Source organism: Diplotaxodon limnothrissa, linkage group LG20, assembly GCF_057381915.1.
Source record: "Diplotaxodon limnothrissa isolate DT_005_m linkage group LG20, D_limnothrissa_male_GT1.1, whole genome shotgun sequence".
Lineage (NCBI taxonomy): Eukaryota > Metazoa > Chordata > Actinopteri > Cichliformes > Cichlidae > Diplotaxodon > Diplotaxodon limnothrissa.
The window spans coordinates 38,122,786-38,139,961 of record NC_140615.1 but is presented as its reverse complement, the minus strand read 5'-3'; the positions used below and the strand labels follow the sequence as shown (position 1 = coordinate 38,139,961).

The 17,176-nt window shown below is 45.6% G+C and overlaps 1 protein-coding gene across 1 annotated transcript in view; it reads right to left on the bottom strand.

Annotated features, from left to right (window-relative positions):
• Positions 1–4,117: 4,117 nt before the first annotated feature.
• The window catches only part of LOC146611458 (neural cell adhesion molecule L1.1-like), a 43,355-nt gene continuing 30,296 nt past the window's right edge, over positions 4,118–17,176 (bottom strand). Inside the window, exons 15-27 of the mRNA XM_085344119.1 lie at positions 16,941–17,042; positions 13,983–14,189; positions 13,016–13,086; positions 12,685–12,910; positions 9,690–9,796; positions 9,072–9,342; positions 8,601–8,723; positions 8,188–8,364; positions 7,966–8,079; positions 7,150–7,299; positions 5,540–5,671; positions 5,384–5,456; positions 4,118–4,462 (exon numbers count right to left, since the gene is read on the bottom strand). Coding sequence (XP_085200245.1) covers positions 4,207–4,462; positions 5,384–5,456; positions 5,540–5,671; positions 7,150–7,299; positions 7,966–8,079; positions 8,188–8,364; positions 8,601–8,723; positions 9,072–9,342; positions 9,690–9,796; positions 12,685–12,910; positions 13,016–13,086; positions 13,983–14,189; positions 16,941–17,042 — 2,009 coding nt within the window. The 3' untranslated portion in view covers positions 4,118–4,206. The remainder of the gene's footprint in view (positions 4,463–5,383; positions 5,457–5,539; positions 5,672–7,149; positions 7,300–7,965; positions 8,080–8,187; positions 8,365–8,600; positions 8,724–9,071; positions 9,343–9,689; positions 9,797–12,684; positions 12,911–13,015; positions 13,087–13,982; positions 14,190–16,940; positions 17,043–17,176) is intronic.

Below are 17,176 nucleotides of genomic sequence, written 5' to 3'. Positions count from 1 at the left end.
CCAGAAGTGTACATTTTCAAAATGCACACACACACACACACACACGCACACACACGCACACACGCACACACACGCACACACACGCACACACACACACGCACACACACACGCACACACGCACACACACGCGCACACACGCACACACACACACACGCACACACACACACACGCACACGCACGCACACACACACGCACACACACACACACGCACACACACGCACACGCACACACGCACACACACGCACACACACACACACGCACACACACACACACACGCACACACACGCACACACACACACACGCACACACGCGCACACACACACACAAATGAGCCACTAGTTAAGGATATGCGTAGTCCGTGTTTATTAGTTGACAGCTGGGTTAGTTCATCAGATACAGCTCAGCGCACAACGCAACAAGCAGTTACAACATCAGCACACCTCAGTATTGCAGTAACCCCCTCCCACCCCACGCACCGCCCCTGTATACATATGTGTGACTCCTCTTCTCCCATCCTCCCACTTTCACCTCCCTGCTTGATCCTGTGATACTGGTTCATTGTGTTACTGACCACATGAGGATGACACTGACGTCATCATCGTGGCTGATTAGATTACAGCACTGTTGTTATTGTAAGCAGAATTATTATGCATAACTACATTTTTGTCTTTTTTAAGTGTTTTTTAATATTGTTGTTTTTTCCCCATGTACGTATAAAAAAGGCTGTGACAAAAACAGGCAGACAGGGCTGTACAGCAGAGTCAGAGCAGAGAGACAGACGGACGGGAGTGGGGTCGAGGGCGGGGAGACGTCCATCAAGGCAACAAGATGAGGTCGGACTTTGGATTATTGTACATGAAGGAAGACGAGCGTTTGCTCGCTGCTGTTATTTCACAATCAGCAGTGATTATTCAGCTCGAGATACGCAGTTCCCTGTCCATGAGTTCACTCTAGTTTTCTCTAGCTCGCTTGTAGTTTTTCTTTTGCAGGAAAATCCACTGAAAAGACCAAAACCAGTGCTGGATGTGGGCTCACTTTTTGTCTGGAAACTGTCAAAAATCTAGTTTTCTGTAGTAGGATTGTTTTTTTGACCCCTGAAGTGAGCATTGAGGGGACAAGACGCCCTGTCCTAAAATGTAGGACAGGCCTGTCACTGAGTCACAGACTTCTATACAGCCAGAGGAGTCGCCCCCTGCTGGGCTTTGGAAAGAATGCAGGTTTGAGGCACTTCTAGGTTGACTTCACCTTTTTGAGGCCCAAAAACTACATCCATCCTTTAGATGTAGGTTATGGTCACACAGACACACAGTAGAGAACCAGTGATGTAATTCCCTGCTTCCCAACAAATGCACTGCTCCTGCCTGTTTGAAGTGAAAATAAAAGTAGGAATAATATCGTGTTTGATGGTGTGGGACCAGTTTATACCTCAGAGCCACAGATGGAGGGAAAACCCATTCACCCTCCTGCAGTCACAAACACTCACTACAGCGCAAAATACGAATTCAACTATAATGAGAATTTATTTGCTGGATAATAATGAACTTTGTTTTTATGGGAAACTATCATCTTGGAAGGTCGTTTAAAGTTTTATGTCTACAGTAAGTGGTTGTTGGTTTTGGTCTTTTCTGCTTGGTTTGCGTGAATCGCTTCGTCGGGTTTGTCTCTCTGCTCGACAGACTGTAAGAATAAGCGTCAGCTGTGGGTGGGAACACGGGGCTCCCTGTGTGTAATCCTGCGACACATATTTTCATCGGATTGATTTTTTTTGATCCGCATTGGCATCAGTGCAGCGTGTCCAAGGCAACGAAATAAACCCTCTGAGCTATAAAACTGTTTCCGGTGCGGGTCCATCCAGAGAACATCATCTCACCCGCTGCCATTAAACAGCTCAGCGAGCTGTAGAAACATTTATGACATAGCTTTTTAATAATCAGTATTATTTGCTGCATTGCTACGCGCTATAAAGAAACTGAATGAATGAAGGGGAGTGTTTTTCTCTCTACGGTTCTAATCTTCTCTAAACGTCTCGAGGCTACTGAGCGACACGAAAGGAAAACCTAAGATTAGACGATGGAGGGGAGGGTGTTGATACAAAATACAAGTACAAAATCAAACAGAGCAAAAGATAAAAAGACAAACTGCAATTCAATGATTTTAGAGAAGAAGCAATGGAAATAAAAAAACTGACAATCTCAAGGTTCTATTTACATTCAGGGAGCGATTACATCTGATCCTCTTTCTCCTCTGCCTCCTCCCTCGCTCCGTCAGAGGGTCCGTTTTGCTACAGAGGACCCGCCATGTGGGCCTCCACTTCATGTGTTCATCAGTATGTGTGTGTGTGTGTGTGTGTATGCATAGGAATTTTTCCAATCATATTCAAAGGCAGCCCTGAAACATCTGAAGCAGTGAACTGTGCCGTCTGCTGGCCGTTTACAGGGTTTAATGGACGTTTGCAGAAACTGCAACGCTGAAAACTTTTACACATGAAGCTGCGTCTGAGGAGAGATGACTGACAGGAAGAGGGAGGAGAGGAGGTTCATCTGGACTCTCCTAAGGCAACAGAGCTCCCCTCTCTGCAGGTCAAAGGGCAGGGATGGAGAGCAAGCACACACACGCACGCACGCACGCACGCACGCACGCACGCACGCACGCACGCACACACACACACACACACACAGAGCGTAACAGTCTCGCTCTTTAACTCAAATATCAATGAAATGCTTTAGAAATGCCTGGAAGCTGGCATGCATCTATCAATAGTAAAAACCGTTCCATGACGCATGCATGCAAACTCAGATACATAAGTTGGTAACAAAAACACATAAATATAAAAAATCGACATATAAATATGCTAAGGAAACAAAAAGAGACTGAAATGTTTGTTTACGATGAAATAAAGTGATTTGGTCCAAGATGAAAGATGAAAAACTCCCAGATTTTTTCTTTTTCTTTGTGACGCTCTCCCATAAATCATCTCCGTCTCCTGGGCTGAGCTGCACCAGCTTCTCTAAGTTTCTATTTAAAGTCTAACTTTACTGCGTCATGTGCAAACACCACTCTAAGGTAAAAAGTCAAAGAGCAGCTTTGTCCTGGTGGACAGATGGAGCAACCAAGAATCAGACGCAACACTCTGAGCCATGAAACTCATTTCCTTATGAGACTGAGACTGGTTTCACTTTAAGGCCATCTCAGCGAGTCCCGGCTTAATTCGCAATTACATTCATCAAATCAGGAAAGATTTTAGTAAACAGTAAATTGTTTCTGCCCAATTACAAAGCTTTCCATCGTGTAAACAAACCACAACATGGTCACTACAAACCTGGTGAAGTCCAGATAAATCCAGAGATGTATGTCAGTTAGAGCCAAAGAACCTCAGAGGGAGCTCCACCTGCAGCCGCTCAGGTGACTTTCTAGTTTGAGATATGCTGAGGTGTCAGAACTCGTCATGAAGGGTACGGAGAGGACATCAGAAGCTCAAACTGTATTAGCTAAAATGCACAGAGAATGGATCCTTTATCAGAATTAGTATTAATAAGCTTTATTATTTTATTTTTATGTTTAAGCTGATATTCACCGTTAGCCAATCAGCTGTCACTTGGTTCTTCCAGACTAGCAAACTGTTTGCTTTGTGGTCACTGACTACAAAAAGTTAGTCCAGAATTTTAAATATTCATTAATAATCCTACATAAGAACTAGTCTGTTTTGTATCCCTTTATTATGAATTCAATTGAAGTTTCATAGCTCTTAAACTGTCTCCATGTACTCATTTGGGTGTTAATCTATGTGAGTAGTTACTGACATGTGAAGCTGAATCAGATGCTGCAGACCAGAATAACATTCGCTGCGTGTCTTCGGCGGGCTACGCGTCCCGAACACCATCTCAGTTGTTACAAAATCAGAAGTTTTACATGTTCAGTAACAATCCTGCAAACAGACTGAGCTCATGTAACCTGACTCACCGAGCTCAGGAGCAGCTGGTGCAGCTCTCGCCCTCACCTCACTCAGTTTGTTCGCTCATACGAGTTTCTAATCACGCGGTTGTATGTGTGTGTGTTTTTGTGTGTGTTTGTAAACTGTAAACAGCTTCACTGCATAAACCAATGGAATGTACTGACATTGTGTGTGTGTGTGTGTGTGTGTGTGTGTGTGTGTGTGTGTGTGTGTGTGTGTGTGTGTGTGTGTGTGTGTTTTGGCCATGTGTGTCTCTAGCTGGGCCGATTTAGGATGCTCGACATGGAGGGAGCGACGGGGGGAGGTGGGACTGCATTAACGGGGGAGGCGGGGCCCGAGCTCTCGTTGCCGTGGGGAACAGATGCCCGGCCGCTGTACTGGCCGATGAAGGAGCCGTCCTCGTTGAACTGGATGTCCACGCTGTCCCCGTATTCAGCCAGAGAGTCGACGCTGCCCATCTTACTTTCCTCCAGAGACTGCTGGCTGTCCGAGCGCTTCTCATCGCCATCGCTGGAGGACGGCACAGAGATTCAGTGTAAATTCTCACAGACAAAAAGTGAAGTCTGATAAATGCAGGAACATGCTGTGTAGCATCACACAGACACGGTGACATCATAACTGTGTCAAATTTGTGAAATATGTCCCAAACTGAAAATGGAAAGAAAGAAACTGCATGGGTAAGTACATCCTCTTTAACAGTTCATCATGTTAAGGAGGATCAAGTTATTATAAGTATTTAAATAAATTTAAAGTATTTAAATAAAAAAAATGTAATGATATAAAATAAACAATTTTAAAAATGCAGAAAAGACAAATATGAAATAACATAGTATAAAATAACACATGAATAAAATGTTAATAAAATTCTTCCTGGTGTTCAAGGACTGCAGGCTGATTATGCAAATGATGCCTAATTACACAAAAACTCAAAGAAATGCACACAGAATGAAAAGTTTCATTAAATCTAAACAGCTTCTCGACACAAACACACAAACACACATGTGAGTGCTACAGAGGGGTGAACTGTCCTACCTCTCCAGGGATCTGCAGGCAGAGCATTGAAGGGAGAAAGAAAAGTGAATGAAAGGAAGCAGAGCTGCGAGCATGACGAGCTGCACGCTCAGATGAAGCCGTCAAACTCGATGTTTCAGAAACAAAACAAAGTTTCATAATATGATTTACTGCAGGGATATTATCACTGTTTATATAAAAACATACTGTATATAACTGATCTCATTGTTGTGTCGACATGAAGGATTTTTGTGCAAAAACTAAACAACAACACACTGACTCAAATCGCAGGGTCGCTCTGTGTTTTGTGCTCTTGCTGTATTTTGTACCTGCAGGGCCACCGTAGCACTTTGTTCTGTGTGGAAGCAAATGCATTTCAAGCATAGCCTGTAATCATGAGTGACATTCAAAAAGGCCCACCTGTATTCTCCAAAGGCTTCATCTTTCATTGGTCGAGCTTCAGAGTCCACCTCCTTACTTTCTTTGTCCTTCACTGTGAAAAAAAGAAACCTTTAACTCTGCGTTAGAGTCTGTGTGAGTCAGAGAGTGTGAGTCCAGCTGCGCACCACAGCGTACCTGCATATTTGCCGCCCTTGCTGCGTTTGATAAGGCAGAGGATGAGCAGTATGAGAACCAGCAGCACGATGGCGCTGATGAGTCCAATCAGCCAGCCTTGGGTGGCGAACCTGCCGGTTATCTCTGACGGCACTGAGAGAACAGAGACAGACTGTCACAGAAATGTTTGGAATGATGTCTGTGAAGGTTCTCAGTCATCCAGGTCATCGTAGTCTAAGGAGCTTGGAAAGAAAAGCGTCTGGACTTCTTTGAGTTGCTTGAAGACGTTTCACCTCTCATCTGTGAAGCTTCTAGCTTCTAGGATCAAATGGTGGAGAATCCCAGATTTAAGCTCTTTGGGAGTAACCCACCGAGAGGACCCCTAATGATCCTCTACCTAATTACATGAGCCAAGGTGTGAAGGTGTAGGTCCCAATCAGCCAAGGTTTCGAGTGAGCTCATTGTGAAACTTAGCCCCATCCTAACATGTGATTTCCTGAGGTCAGATGGCCCAGGAAGCGTCTGGGAAGGATCTCAGAACTGGATTAAAGATGGCAGACAGTTGGTGTCTCCACCATTTGACGCTAGAACTGAAGAAGCTTCTCGGATGAGAGGTGAAACGTCTTCAAGCAACTTAAAGAAGTCCAGACGCGTTTGGAATTATGATTTTCACACAGGTAGCGAGATTAGCCCGCCTGAAAACTCCACAGTGCTAGTCCCAAAAGTTGATTCTGTTCATTGGACGTAACGTTTTCAGTGGGAGAAACGCTTCGTCATCATCCAGGTGATTTCTTCAGTCTCAGCTGACTGCAGGTTTCAATCTTATAAACAGTCCATTTGCATAATGACTGAAACCAGCCCACTGAGGAACAATGGGCTGGGAGGTCAGTTCCTTGATCATTAATATGCAAATTCTCTTGACCATTGATCAACAACCACTGATCAAAGCTCATTGATCAATGGTCATGAGTCCCATTCACAGAGAGTTGGGGAATGGCTGCAATCACAGCATTGTAAGATGGTAACAGATGGACCCTTAGGCCCCCTCCTCGATTCAGAGATGGTCTTTCCCTTTTCACATAAATGGCCTCCTTGACTCCGCCCTTAAACCAGCGTTCCTCCCTATCCAGGATGTTACATCCTCATCATTGAAAGAGTGTCCACTGGCCTGTAGGTGTGAATAGACTGCAGAGTCTTGGCCTGACGAGGTAGCTCTTCTGTGATGTGACACCCGCTTCGCCAGAGGTTGTTTACTTTCTCCAATGTATAAATCCTGGCAATCCTCCAACCAGATCAAAGCTCCAGGTCAAGCTTTGTTCAGAGAATTTGCATACTAATGATCAAGGAACTGACCTCCCAGCCCATTGTTCCTTCAGTGGGCTGGTTTCAGTCATTATACAAATGTCCTGTTTATAAGGTTGGGGAAACCTGCAGTCAGCTGAGACTGAAGAAGTCGCTTAAATCAGTGATGAAGTGTTTCTCCCACTGAAAACGTTACGTCCAGATGAACAGAATTAACTTTTTGGGATTTACTTACCTGGATGATTGAGCACGCATCAGGACGTCGACAGTGCTAGATTTGTGAATCTGTGAAGATTGTGGCATCAACCTCTACTACTCTGCATACTTACATGGTTCCACGGTCTTTGCCTCGCCTTGCCAATAAGTGGAGTTTCCATGCATGACCCTCAGGTGGTACTGAGCTCCTGGTTGGAGGCCCGTCAGCATATAGAAACCCTGCGTAGTGTTGACCTGTTCTGACTTCTCCCACCCACCGCCTCCTGCAGCCACACGGCAGAGAAGAATGAAACATATGAAGAACATAGTAGGAATCAATCCTAAAGCTGTTCCTCCTCTCATTTAATGAACTGTCTCTGATTCTTCTGCTCTTTCTAATAATTCTGCTGTGATGTTGATCCAGAGACGCTGCAGAAGCAAAACAGTGTGAAAATTCATATTCAAATCACTGGATACGCATGAAACATCAGAGAGTCGTGACAGTTTAATCTACTTGTTATCATCATAACAAGTTGGGAGCTGTTTACTTGTTCTTGGTTCACTGCAGGTTCTTCAGGCTCGTCTCACTTTGGATTGAACCATTAGTCAGGCTGTCATGTTCTCAGACCAAAGTATAACTTCAAGAGAAAAAAGCCTTAAAGGTTTATTTTTTGGACATTTGAGAGTTTTTTCAGATTTGACTGTTGAGCCTCCGCATGCTGTTCTTCAACACTGAAGTTTAAACCTCTGTTCGATCATTTAGAGTCAGGATCTTCAAAATAATTGGTCGAATCACCGCCGGGAACTGTTATCAAGACTTTGAGAAGGACTCAGACATGTTTTCCTTCCTTACTCTCCAGCTCCTTTATTCCCCTTTCTAAGAGTCATTGTCCACACATGCTCACAGACCCCCTCAAACTTCCTCTCCCTGCAAGCCGTCCTGTCCTTACCGCTCTTCTTGAGGTATTGGATGTGGAAGCCGTGGTTTCGGTTTCTCTCTCCGGGCACCCAGCTCAGGTGGACTGATGCGTTACCAGAGGTTACTGTGATGTTTCTCGGAGGCTCTAGAAGGCAGGGGGGTGGAGAAAACAAGGTCAATTTGAGAATTTGGTTTTATTTCACTAAATAAAGCCGAACACTAAACGGTGTGAGGCAGAATTCTGAAGTTTCACCTCCATCAAGCAGGGTGGCTCCCCTGCGTGTGATGGGAGGGCCTTTTCCTTTCTTTGTGCATGCTGTTACTTTGAAGATGTAATGGCTGTCGGGGTCCAGGTTGTCCAGCGTGATGTGCTTTACTGTGGGATCATTGACATTCAGTATCTCCACAGGACTGTCTTTGCTTTCCACCTCTACAGATGAAACACAAACCAGGCAGAAAAACATGACTAAGAACGCTTGGTGGCCAAACGCTGTTCCCAGAAAGTGAAATAAATAAAACTTAAACAGGGACAAAGAAAAACATTGAAATCTGAAGGAAACACCAGAAAGTAAAGTTACAACAGAATTCAAGGATGAACACAAAAAGAAAAGTCACAATCGTTAAACTTCATCTTATTTTCATGACGCAGCCAGGATCAGACCTTACCCCGTTGGTACTGCACTATGTATCCCAGCAGAATGCCGTTGGTCTCAGCTGGAGGGCTCCAGGAGAGAATCAGGGATTTTTCTGTCGGGCTTTCAAACTCCAGAGTTGCAGGAGGACCAGGAACTGCACACACAGAACAGTTCCAGGTGAGGTTTGTGTAACTTGAGAACTGATCCTGAACTCTTAGACACGAGGGAAGAAAGTTCGGTTGACTTTATTCTGTCTGAATGTCAAAGTCCGCTCGGATATGAATGTCGTGTCGTAAGCTTTTGGGTCAGGTGCAGAGGTTGCAATGGGCTGGAACAAGAGCAGCATTCTGATACCTTCAAATAATTGGTAATTAAAGCAGACAGCTAACTTACTACACAATGCTGCTCAGATCAGCTGACCTTTGACTTGTGGAACCTGTCAAATTGCACTTCGATCCATGGTCACATGACCCTCAAACAGCAGTGTTTGGTTGAAACTCACCTCCCTCCGGCGTGTGGAAGTGGTGCGGCGGGGAGCGAGGACTCTCCCCTTTGCTGTTAAACGCAGTGACCGTCAGCTCATACTCAGAAAACAGTCGCAGTCCCGTCACCTCCGCTGAGGTCTTGCTATGGTCAACCTCCTCCACCTGCCAGCTGTGCTCGTCTGTCTCACTCAATTGTTTAGATCTTTCTCCTCTGTCCTCCTCATGTTGGGATTGTCTGAGAGACCTCCGGCTCCGTTCGGCCTTGGGAGCCAGCCTCTTATAGTAGATCTGAAACAAGCATAGAGAAACATGAACACACTTTATGTGCTTTGATAAAGTTACAGCTGAAAATGAAATTAAAAAATTCAGAACACGATAAAAACTTTTATCAGCCTGTGTTTTCATCCATTATTCTACTAATCAAAGATGCCACTCGGGACTATTTTCTGGGGTTTGATTGACAGAAAGATTATAAAGTTTCTCAGTATTAAAGATGGGCAGAGGCTCAAAGCCAAAGTCCAATTAAATTTTTGAAACATCGCACCAAGTAATAACCTTACATGAACAGAGGATTTAAATGTTAAGAGCATTTCTGTGATGTGAGTCAGGTAATTAAACTCAATGAGAAGTGCTACCCTGTATCCCAGCAGCCAACCTCGGACCCTCTGGGCTTTGTTCCAGCTCACTCTGATGGTGCTGTTCATCACGGTGGTTGAAACTCCAGTCGGCGCTTCCTCTGGCTCTGAGAGAAGCAGCAAGGCATGAACATAAGAAATCAGCACAGCAGCGATGTTATTTGCACAAACTCGCAGTTTATGACTGTGTGTGTGAATGTGTATTGATATCTTTGTGGGGACAAAAGTTGGACTTTTACTATAGTTGTGGGGACCAACAGCCTTCATGGGGACCAGAATTCTGGTCCTCACAAGTCTGAAGGCATTTTTAAAACTAAAAAAGGTGGTTCTAGTGTCAGGGTTACAACTGGGTTATGGTTAGGTTTAGGGTAAGGGGCTAGGGAAAGCATTATGTCAGTTACACACAAGATATGAATACGCAACATGTGTATGTGTGTGTGCACGGTTTTCTGTCAGAGACAAACTTCTGAATTTCTGCTGAATTCATTACACTAGTAAATACCCATTGCTGCAGTAATGACTTGTCTGTGATTGTCAGGATATTTCTAAGCAATACGGTGATGTCATAATATAAGCACGTGAACCTGAAATGATGAATAGTTTAACAGCATGTGTCTGTGAAGGTCCTCATTGATCCAGGTCATCGTAGTCTAAGGAGCTTGGAAAGAAAAGCGTCTGGACTTCTTTAAGTTGCTTGAAGACGTTTCACCTCTCATTCGAGAAGCTTCTTCAGTTTTAGGGTCAAATGGTGGAGAGTCCCAGATTTAAGCTCTTTGGGAGTAACCCACCGAGAGGGACAATGGACCCACTATTGACCCTCTACCTAATCACACGAGCCAAGAGAAGACAGATGTGTGAAGGAGTGACCTTTGACCTTTAGATGCCGATGGACAGCTGAGTCTTGTCCTGTGGAGGTGGCTCTTCTATGTTGTGCCATGCGCTTGTGAAGTGGCTGTTTGGTCTCTCCAATGTAGAGGTCTGGGCATTCCTCGCTGCACTGTACAGCATACACCACATTGTTAAGTTTGTGTTTAGGAGTTTTGTCTTTGGGATGAACCAGTTTCTGTCTGAGCGTGTTGCTGGGTCTGAAGTAAACTGGGATGTTGTGCTTGGAGAAAACTCCTAAAGAATGGCAAACAGTTATCCTTTGTGTCAAACTAGGGAAGACACAAAGGATAACTGTTTGTCATTCCTGAACTGTGCTGTGCGCATTGAGAAGAAACCTCAACATCGAAGTTTACCGGAAGCCCACGCACACGGACCAGTACCTCCTCTTTGACTCCCATCACCCTCTGGAACACAGACTTGGAGTAATTAGGACCCTACACCACCGGGCAGAACATGTTCCCTCTAAGCCTGAAGGAAAAAAGAAGGAACACACACATGCAAAGGAAACACTTAAAACATTGTCATCCCCTCTGTAGCCGGTGTATCAGAGAAACTCAGGAGAGTTTTCTCCAAGCACAACATCCTAGTTTACTTCAGACCCAGCAGCACACTTGGACACAAACTGGTTCACCCGAACGACAAAACTCCTAAACACAAACTTAACAATGTGGTGTATGCTGTACAGTGCAGCGAGGAATGCTCAGACCTCTACATTGGAGAGACCAAACAGCCACTTCACAAGCACATGGCACAACACAGAAGAGCCACCTCCACAGGACAAGACTCAGCAGTCCATCTGCATCTTAAGGATAAAGGACACTCTTTCGAGGATGCCAATGTTCACATTTTGGACAGAGAGGACAGATGGTTTGAAAGAGGAGTGAAAGAAGCATCTATGTCCACTGTGAGCGACCATCTTTGAACAGAGGGCGGAGCTTGTGACACCAATTGTCTGCAATCTATAATCCAGTTTTGAGATCCTTCCCAGATGCCTTAACGCCCACTCACACCCTGGGCCATCTGACCTCAGGAAATGACATAATAAGGTGGGGTCAGGTTTCACAATGAGCTCACCTGAAACTCTGGCTGATTGTGACCCACACCCAGTTTCACACCTTGGCTCATGTGATTAGAGGATCATCAGGGGGTCCTTTTGTCCCTCTGTGGGGGGGACACTCCCATATGGCCTAAATCTGGGACTCTCCACCATTTGACCCTAGAACTGAAGAAGCTTAGCCCGTTGGTAAGAACCTTTGGACGGTGTCATGTCACGCGTTGCTGCTGCTGCTGCTGCTGCTGATAAAACACTGAGCTTTCCAAAGACCAGTGAAGACCTCAGAGCTCGAGGTAACTGAAGGAAACCGTGATGACTGCTGTGAGGAATGACCTTGGCAGTCATCACCTTTTTACCTCCTAACTACCCTCTAACTGAACAGTTCTCTAAGCCTGTGAAAGAACGCATGTGCAACCTCCTAAACAGAAATAAGTCAGTTCGAGCTGAAACTCGTATTTCTCATCAAAATGACAACATTACAAAAGAGGCAATTATTGATTCACATGCCGAACATTCAGCGTGAGACATTAAACCCTCAGCTGCATCATTCCCATCATCCACTCATTGAGATTCTTGACTTTTGACCTAAAGACATTTTCCCAGCAGGATCTAAGCACTGACAGGAAACTTCACTATATGCTCTGAGTGATTAACAGCCTGCACAGCAGCAAAGCATTCATGTGTACAGCTGCCGGGCACTCCAACAAGAGATGTTAGATTTGACATTTTGACAGAAAGAGCTGTGATGTGATGCTTCATGAAGCTGTTGCAGTGAGATTATTTATGACTGATGGCATTCATAAGCTGTATGGATAAACATGGTTAACTCAGATTGTTTTAAGTTGATATTTTCAGAACTGGCTCACTGTCATCAGTATTACTGACTTGTAGATATCATGTACTGTCTCTATATGTGTATGTATGAGCTTTAGTTCCAGTCCTCTCAGTGGGTGCACACAGGCTTTAGCCCTGTAATGGTTCCCAGTTACACACAATAACAGGCCCTCCCATTACAGCACTCGGCCACAGGGATGAAGCTCTGGGATGACGTACTGTCCTCTCCGGAGTGCCCGCTCTCCGACTTTGGTTCCGGTCCTCCTCCGAGATCGTTGACAGATCGGACTTTGATCTCAAACGGTGTGTACGTTCCTGTGTTGTTCACTATGAACGGTGGAGACCTCACACGGCTGGAGGTCCAGTTTACATTTGACCCATCGGCCTCCCTCCACAGCACCTCGTACTCGAAGTTCTGGCCGTTATGGAAACGCTTGTCTATCTCCTGCAACAGAAAGTAAGAATATGAAGTGCCCGTGGACTGTGCTTTTCATGAAACATATCAGAGGATGTTTACTCGAGCCCACTGCATACACGCTGACGTACTCACATCCCACGTGATGACCAGTGTCCCTGGTTCTGAGGAGTTACTGCGCACTCCTGTAGGGTTGATGGAGGGAACTAAAAGGGTGAAGGAAAATATCTCAGTTTAATAAACACACTTCAGTCATCCTGTATTGATCTTCTTTATTGATCTCCATGACCATTGATCAACCATGTTTTATATTTCTTTGTGAAACTTTCAGACTGATAATGTAATTAATGGTAAATACATTTTCCGTCCCTCTAATGTCAGCCTGAGGCTCAGCTGTGAGTCAGACTCCATGGTAAAACTTCACAGCAGAAACAAACTTCCTGCAGAAGAACAACACGGTGATGACCATAAACTGCTGTTCCAAAAACCGGTGGGTAATGCCACGCCTCATATTGAGCTCCTGGACACAGTCTATAAAAATCACTGCTAGTAGCAGTTGTAACTCTAAAGCTCATCACATCTGCTGCTAGCTTATATTGTTGTTTCATTCACTGAAGTCTTTTCCAGCCTCTGACACATGGATCCTATCACTTAAGGCTAGAGGTGGGCGGATCGATACCAATGCTGGTACTGGTATCGGATCGATACTATCATGATAGGATCGATTTTTATTTCTATCTTTTAGTTGCAGCACGTAGCCCAGTGAATTGTGTTAAATAAAGTGTATACCTCAAACATGCACCTGTGATGTTCACGGTCACGTCTATTTTATTTATGTCCTATAGCAAACATAAATTAAAAAACCTCCCAATTTAAAATACACGAAAAGCTGAAGAGTGTGTTTTGTTGTGTCAACTAATTATTGTGGAAATTAAAAATCACAGTTGAAATCAGAATCTCATAAATCATGCTGCTCTTCCCTACATAAGCTGCCTTTAAGCTTTGGTATCAGTACTGGTATTGGCAGTACTGGCCCTGTATTTATTTGATATTGGATCTATACCAACATTTGCACAGCACAAGTTGAGGTATTGTTCTTTACCATCAGGTGGCGTGCTGTGGTGGTCTGAGGAGTTGCTGTGTCTGCTCCTGCCAACCTCATTGATGGCGATGACCCGGAATCGGTAGGTGGAGAATGGATGGAGGGTCAGCTCCACGTGGTTGAAGTCGCCTGGCACTTTCTTCATTTCCTCCCATGTCCACTTCCTCTCCTCCGTGTGGTACTCCTCCCGAGCCTGTATGATGAACTCTGGAAGGAGTCAGACATGATCCGGTTCATCAGCTGTTTTTCAGCTGTAGGTCGGTTTTTCAGTTCAGTTCAGTTCTTTTTTATTTCAAACATATACATTCACCAACGTTTCATAAAATCATTCCATACAGTTGTTTGAAAAGGAGTAGGCAGAAGTATATACTTATTTAGCCCTACCCCCTCAGGTTTACATCCTCATCATCTAAATTTGAACAACAAAAACGTATACAACGCCTTCAACTTAGAACATAACATCTCAAAAAGTATTTTCACATGTTCAACTAAAACTATATTTAGATTTGCTAATTTGCAGAAGAAAATAAACATGAGTTTGACTGCTGTCTTGGGTTAATTGCATTTTCTTCATTCTTATACTTATTTAAAATTTATTGTTTGAGTTTTATTTTAAACTGGTTTATATCACTACTGACCTTTATTACTTCTTTTAACTCATTCCAGAATTTAACTCCCGCTATTGAAATAGACATTCTTTTCAATGTTGTTCTTACTCTTTGTAATTTTCAAATAAATACGTTTTAAATAAAGTTGAATGAGCAACATGGTTTGTTTCAGGAATGCCTAAGGTGTTCATCCATCCATCCATCTTCTTCTGCTTTATCCGAGGCTGGGTCGCGGGGGCAGCAGCCTAAGCAGAGAAGCCCAGACCTCCCTCTCCCCAGCCACCTCCTTCAGCTTATCCGGGGGAACACCAAGGAGTTCCCAGGCCAGCCGAGAGATATAATCTCTCCAGCGTGTCCTGGGTCTGCCCTGGGGCCTCCTCCCGGTAGGACATGCCCGGAACACCTCACCCAGGAGGCGCCCAGGAGGCATCCTTGTCAGATGCCCAAACCACTTCAGCTGGCTCCTTTCGATGTGGAGGAGCTCTACTCTGAGCCCCTCCCGGATGGCTGAACTTCTCACCCTATCTCTAAGGGAGAGGCCAGCCACCCGTTATGGGAAGCTTATTTCCGCTGCTTGTATCCGCAATCTCGTTCTTTCGGTCACTACCCACAGCTCGTGGCCATAAGTGAGGGTAGGGGCATAGATCGACCGGTAAATTGAGAGCTTCGCTTTTACACTCAGCTCTCTCTTCATCACGACGGACCGGTTCCAGTGCGAGCTGGAGGCCCTCACCCAATGAAGCCAACAGAACCACATCATCTGCGAAAAGCAGAGATGAGATTCTGAGGCCACCAAAGCGAAAGCCCTCCGCCACTTGGCTGTGCCTAGAAATCCTGTCCATAAAAATTATGAACAGAACCGGAGACAAAGGGCAGCCCTGGCGGAGCCCATCACCCACCAGGAACGAGTCCAACTTATTGCTGGCAATGCGAACCAAGCTCTTGCAACAGTTGTTGCAGGTTTGAATGGCCCGTAGCAATGGGCCAGACACCCCCATACTCCTGCAGCAGCTCCCACAGGACACCCTGAGGGACACGGTCGAATGCCTTCTCCAAGCCCACAAAACACATGTAGACTGGTTGGGCAAACTCCCATGCACCCTCAAGTATCCTGGAGAGGATAAAGAGCTGGTCCAGTGTTCCGCGACCAGGACAAAAACCGCATTGTTCCTCCTGTATCCGAGGTTCGACTAGTGGACGAACTCCCCTCTCCAGCACCCTGGCATAGACTTTCCCAGGGAGGCTGAGGAGTGTGATTTCCCTGTAGTTGAAACACACCCTCCGGTCCCCTTCTTAAAGATGGGGACCACCACCCCGGTCTGCCAGTCCACAGGTACTGCCCCTGATCTCCATGCAACATTGTAGAGGCGTGTCAACCGGGACAGCCCTACAACGTCCAGAGCCTTCAGGAACTCGGGGCAGACCTCATCCACACCAGGGGCTCAGCCACCAAGGAGTTGTTTAACTGCCTCAGTCACCTCACCCCTGGAAATTGGCGGGTCATCCCCCTCATTCCCAGACTCTGCTTCCTACTCGGAAGACGTGTCAGTGGGATTAAGGAGGTCCAGGAAGTATTCCTTCCACCGTCTGACAATTTTCTCAGTCAAAGTCAGCAGCGCTCCATGACAGGCACCAACCACCTTGCGGCCGCAGCTCAATGCAGCAGCTTTGGCAATGGAGATGCTGAACATGGTGCATTCGGACTCAATGTCCCCAGTCTCCCTTGGAATGCTGTTGAAGCTCTGCCGGAGGTGTGCGTTGAAGATCTCACGGACTGGGGCCTCTGCTAGGTGTTCCCAGCACACCCTCACTACGCATTTAGGTGCACCGAGTCTATCCAGCGTCCTCCCCCGCCACCTGATCGATCTCACCACCAGGTGGTGGTCAGTTGACAGCGCAGCCCCTTTCTTTACCTGAGTGTCCAGAACATATGGTCGCAGGTCTGGTGATACGATTACAAAACCGATTGTCCTGGTGCCACGTGCACTTATGGACACTCTTATGTTCGAACGAGGTGTTCGTTATGGCCAAACTGTGATTTGCACAGAAGTCCAATAACAAAACACCGCTCGGGTTCAGATCGGGGAGGCCTTTCCTCCCAATCATGCCCATCCAGGTCTCGCTGTCGTTACCCATGTTTTTCATAACTGATGAAGATGGAGTGTGATTGGTGGAGGTTGGTGGCCTGCTGTACTCCTTTTTCAGTCATCTCAGAAAAATCCAGAACATTTCATAAGGTTTAAGAGTCTCAGCAGGAAATGAAAATGTCCTCTTCAGCTGCTTCCACTATCAGCACATGACAACAGATACCAAAATTCGCATGTTTTGTTTGTGTGCGTGTGTGTGGTACCTGTGATGGGGCTGTTGTGGGAGAGTCCTGGGCTCCAGCTGAGAGTCACACTGACCCTCTCAGCATTAGACAGAGTCAGACCACTGGGAGGGTCCGGTTTTGCTGAGAGTACAACAGAAAACAATTAGAGCCACAGTCCAGACACACACACACACACACACACACACACACACACACACACACACGCACACACACACACACACGCACACACACACACACACACACACACACACACA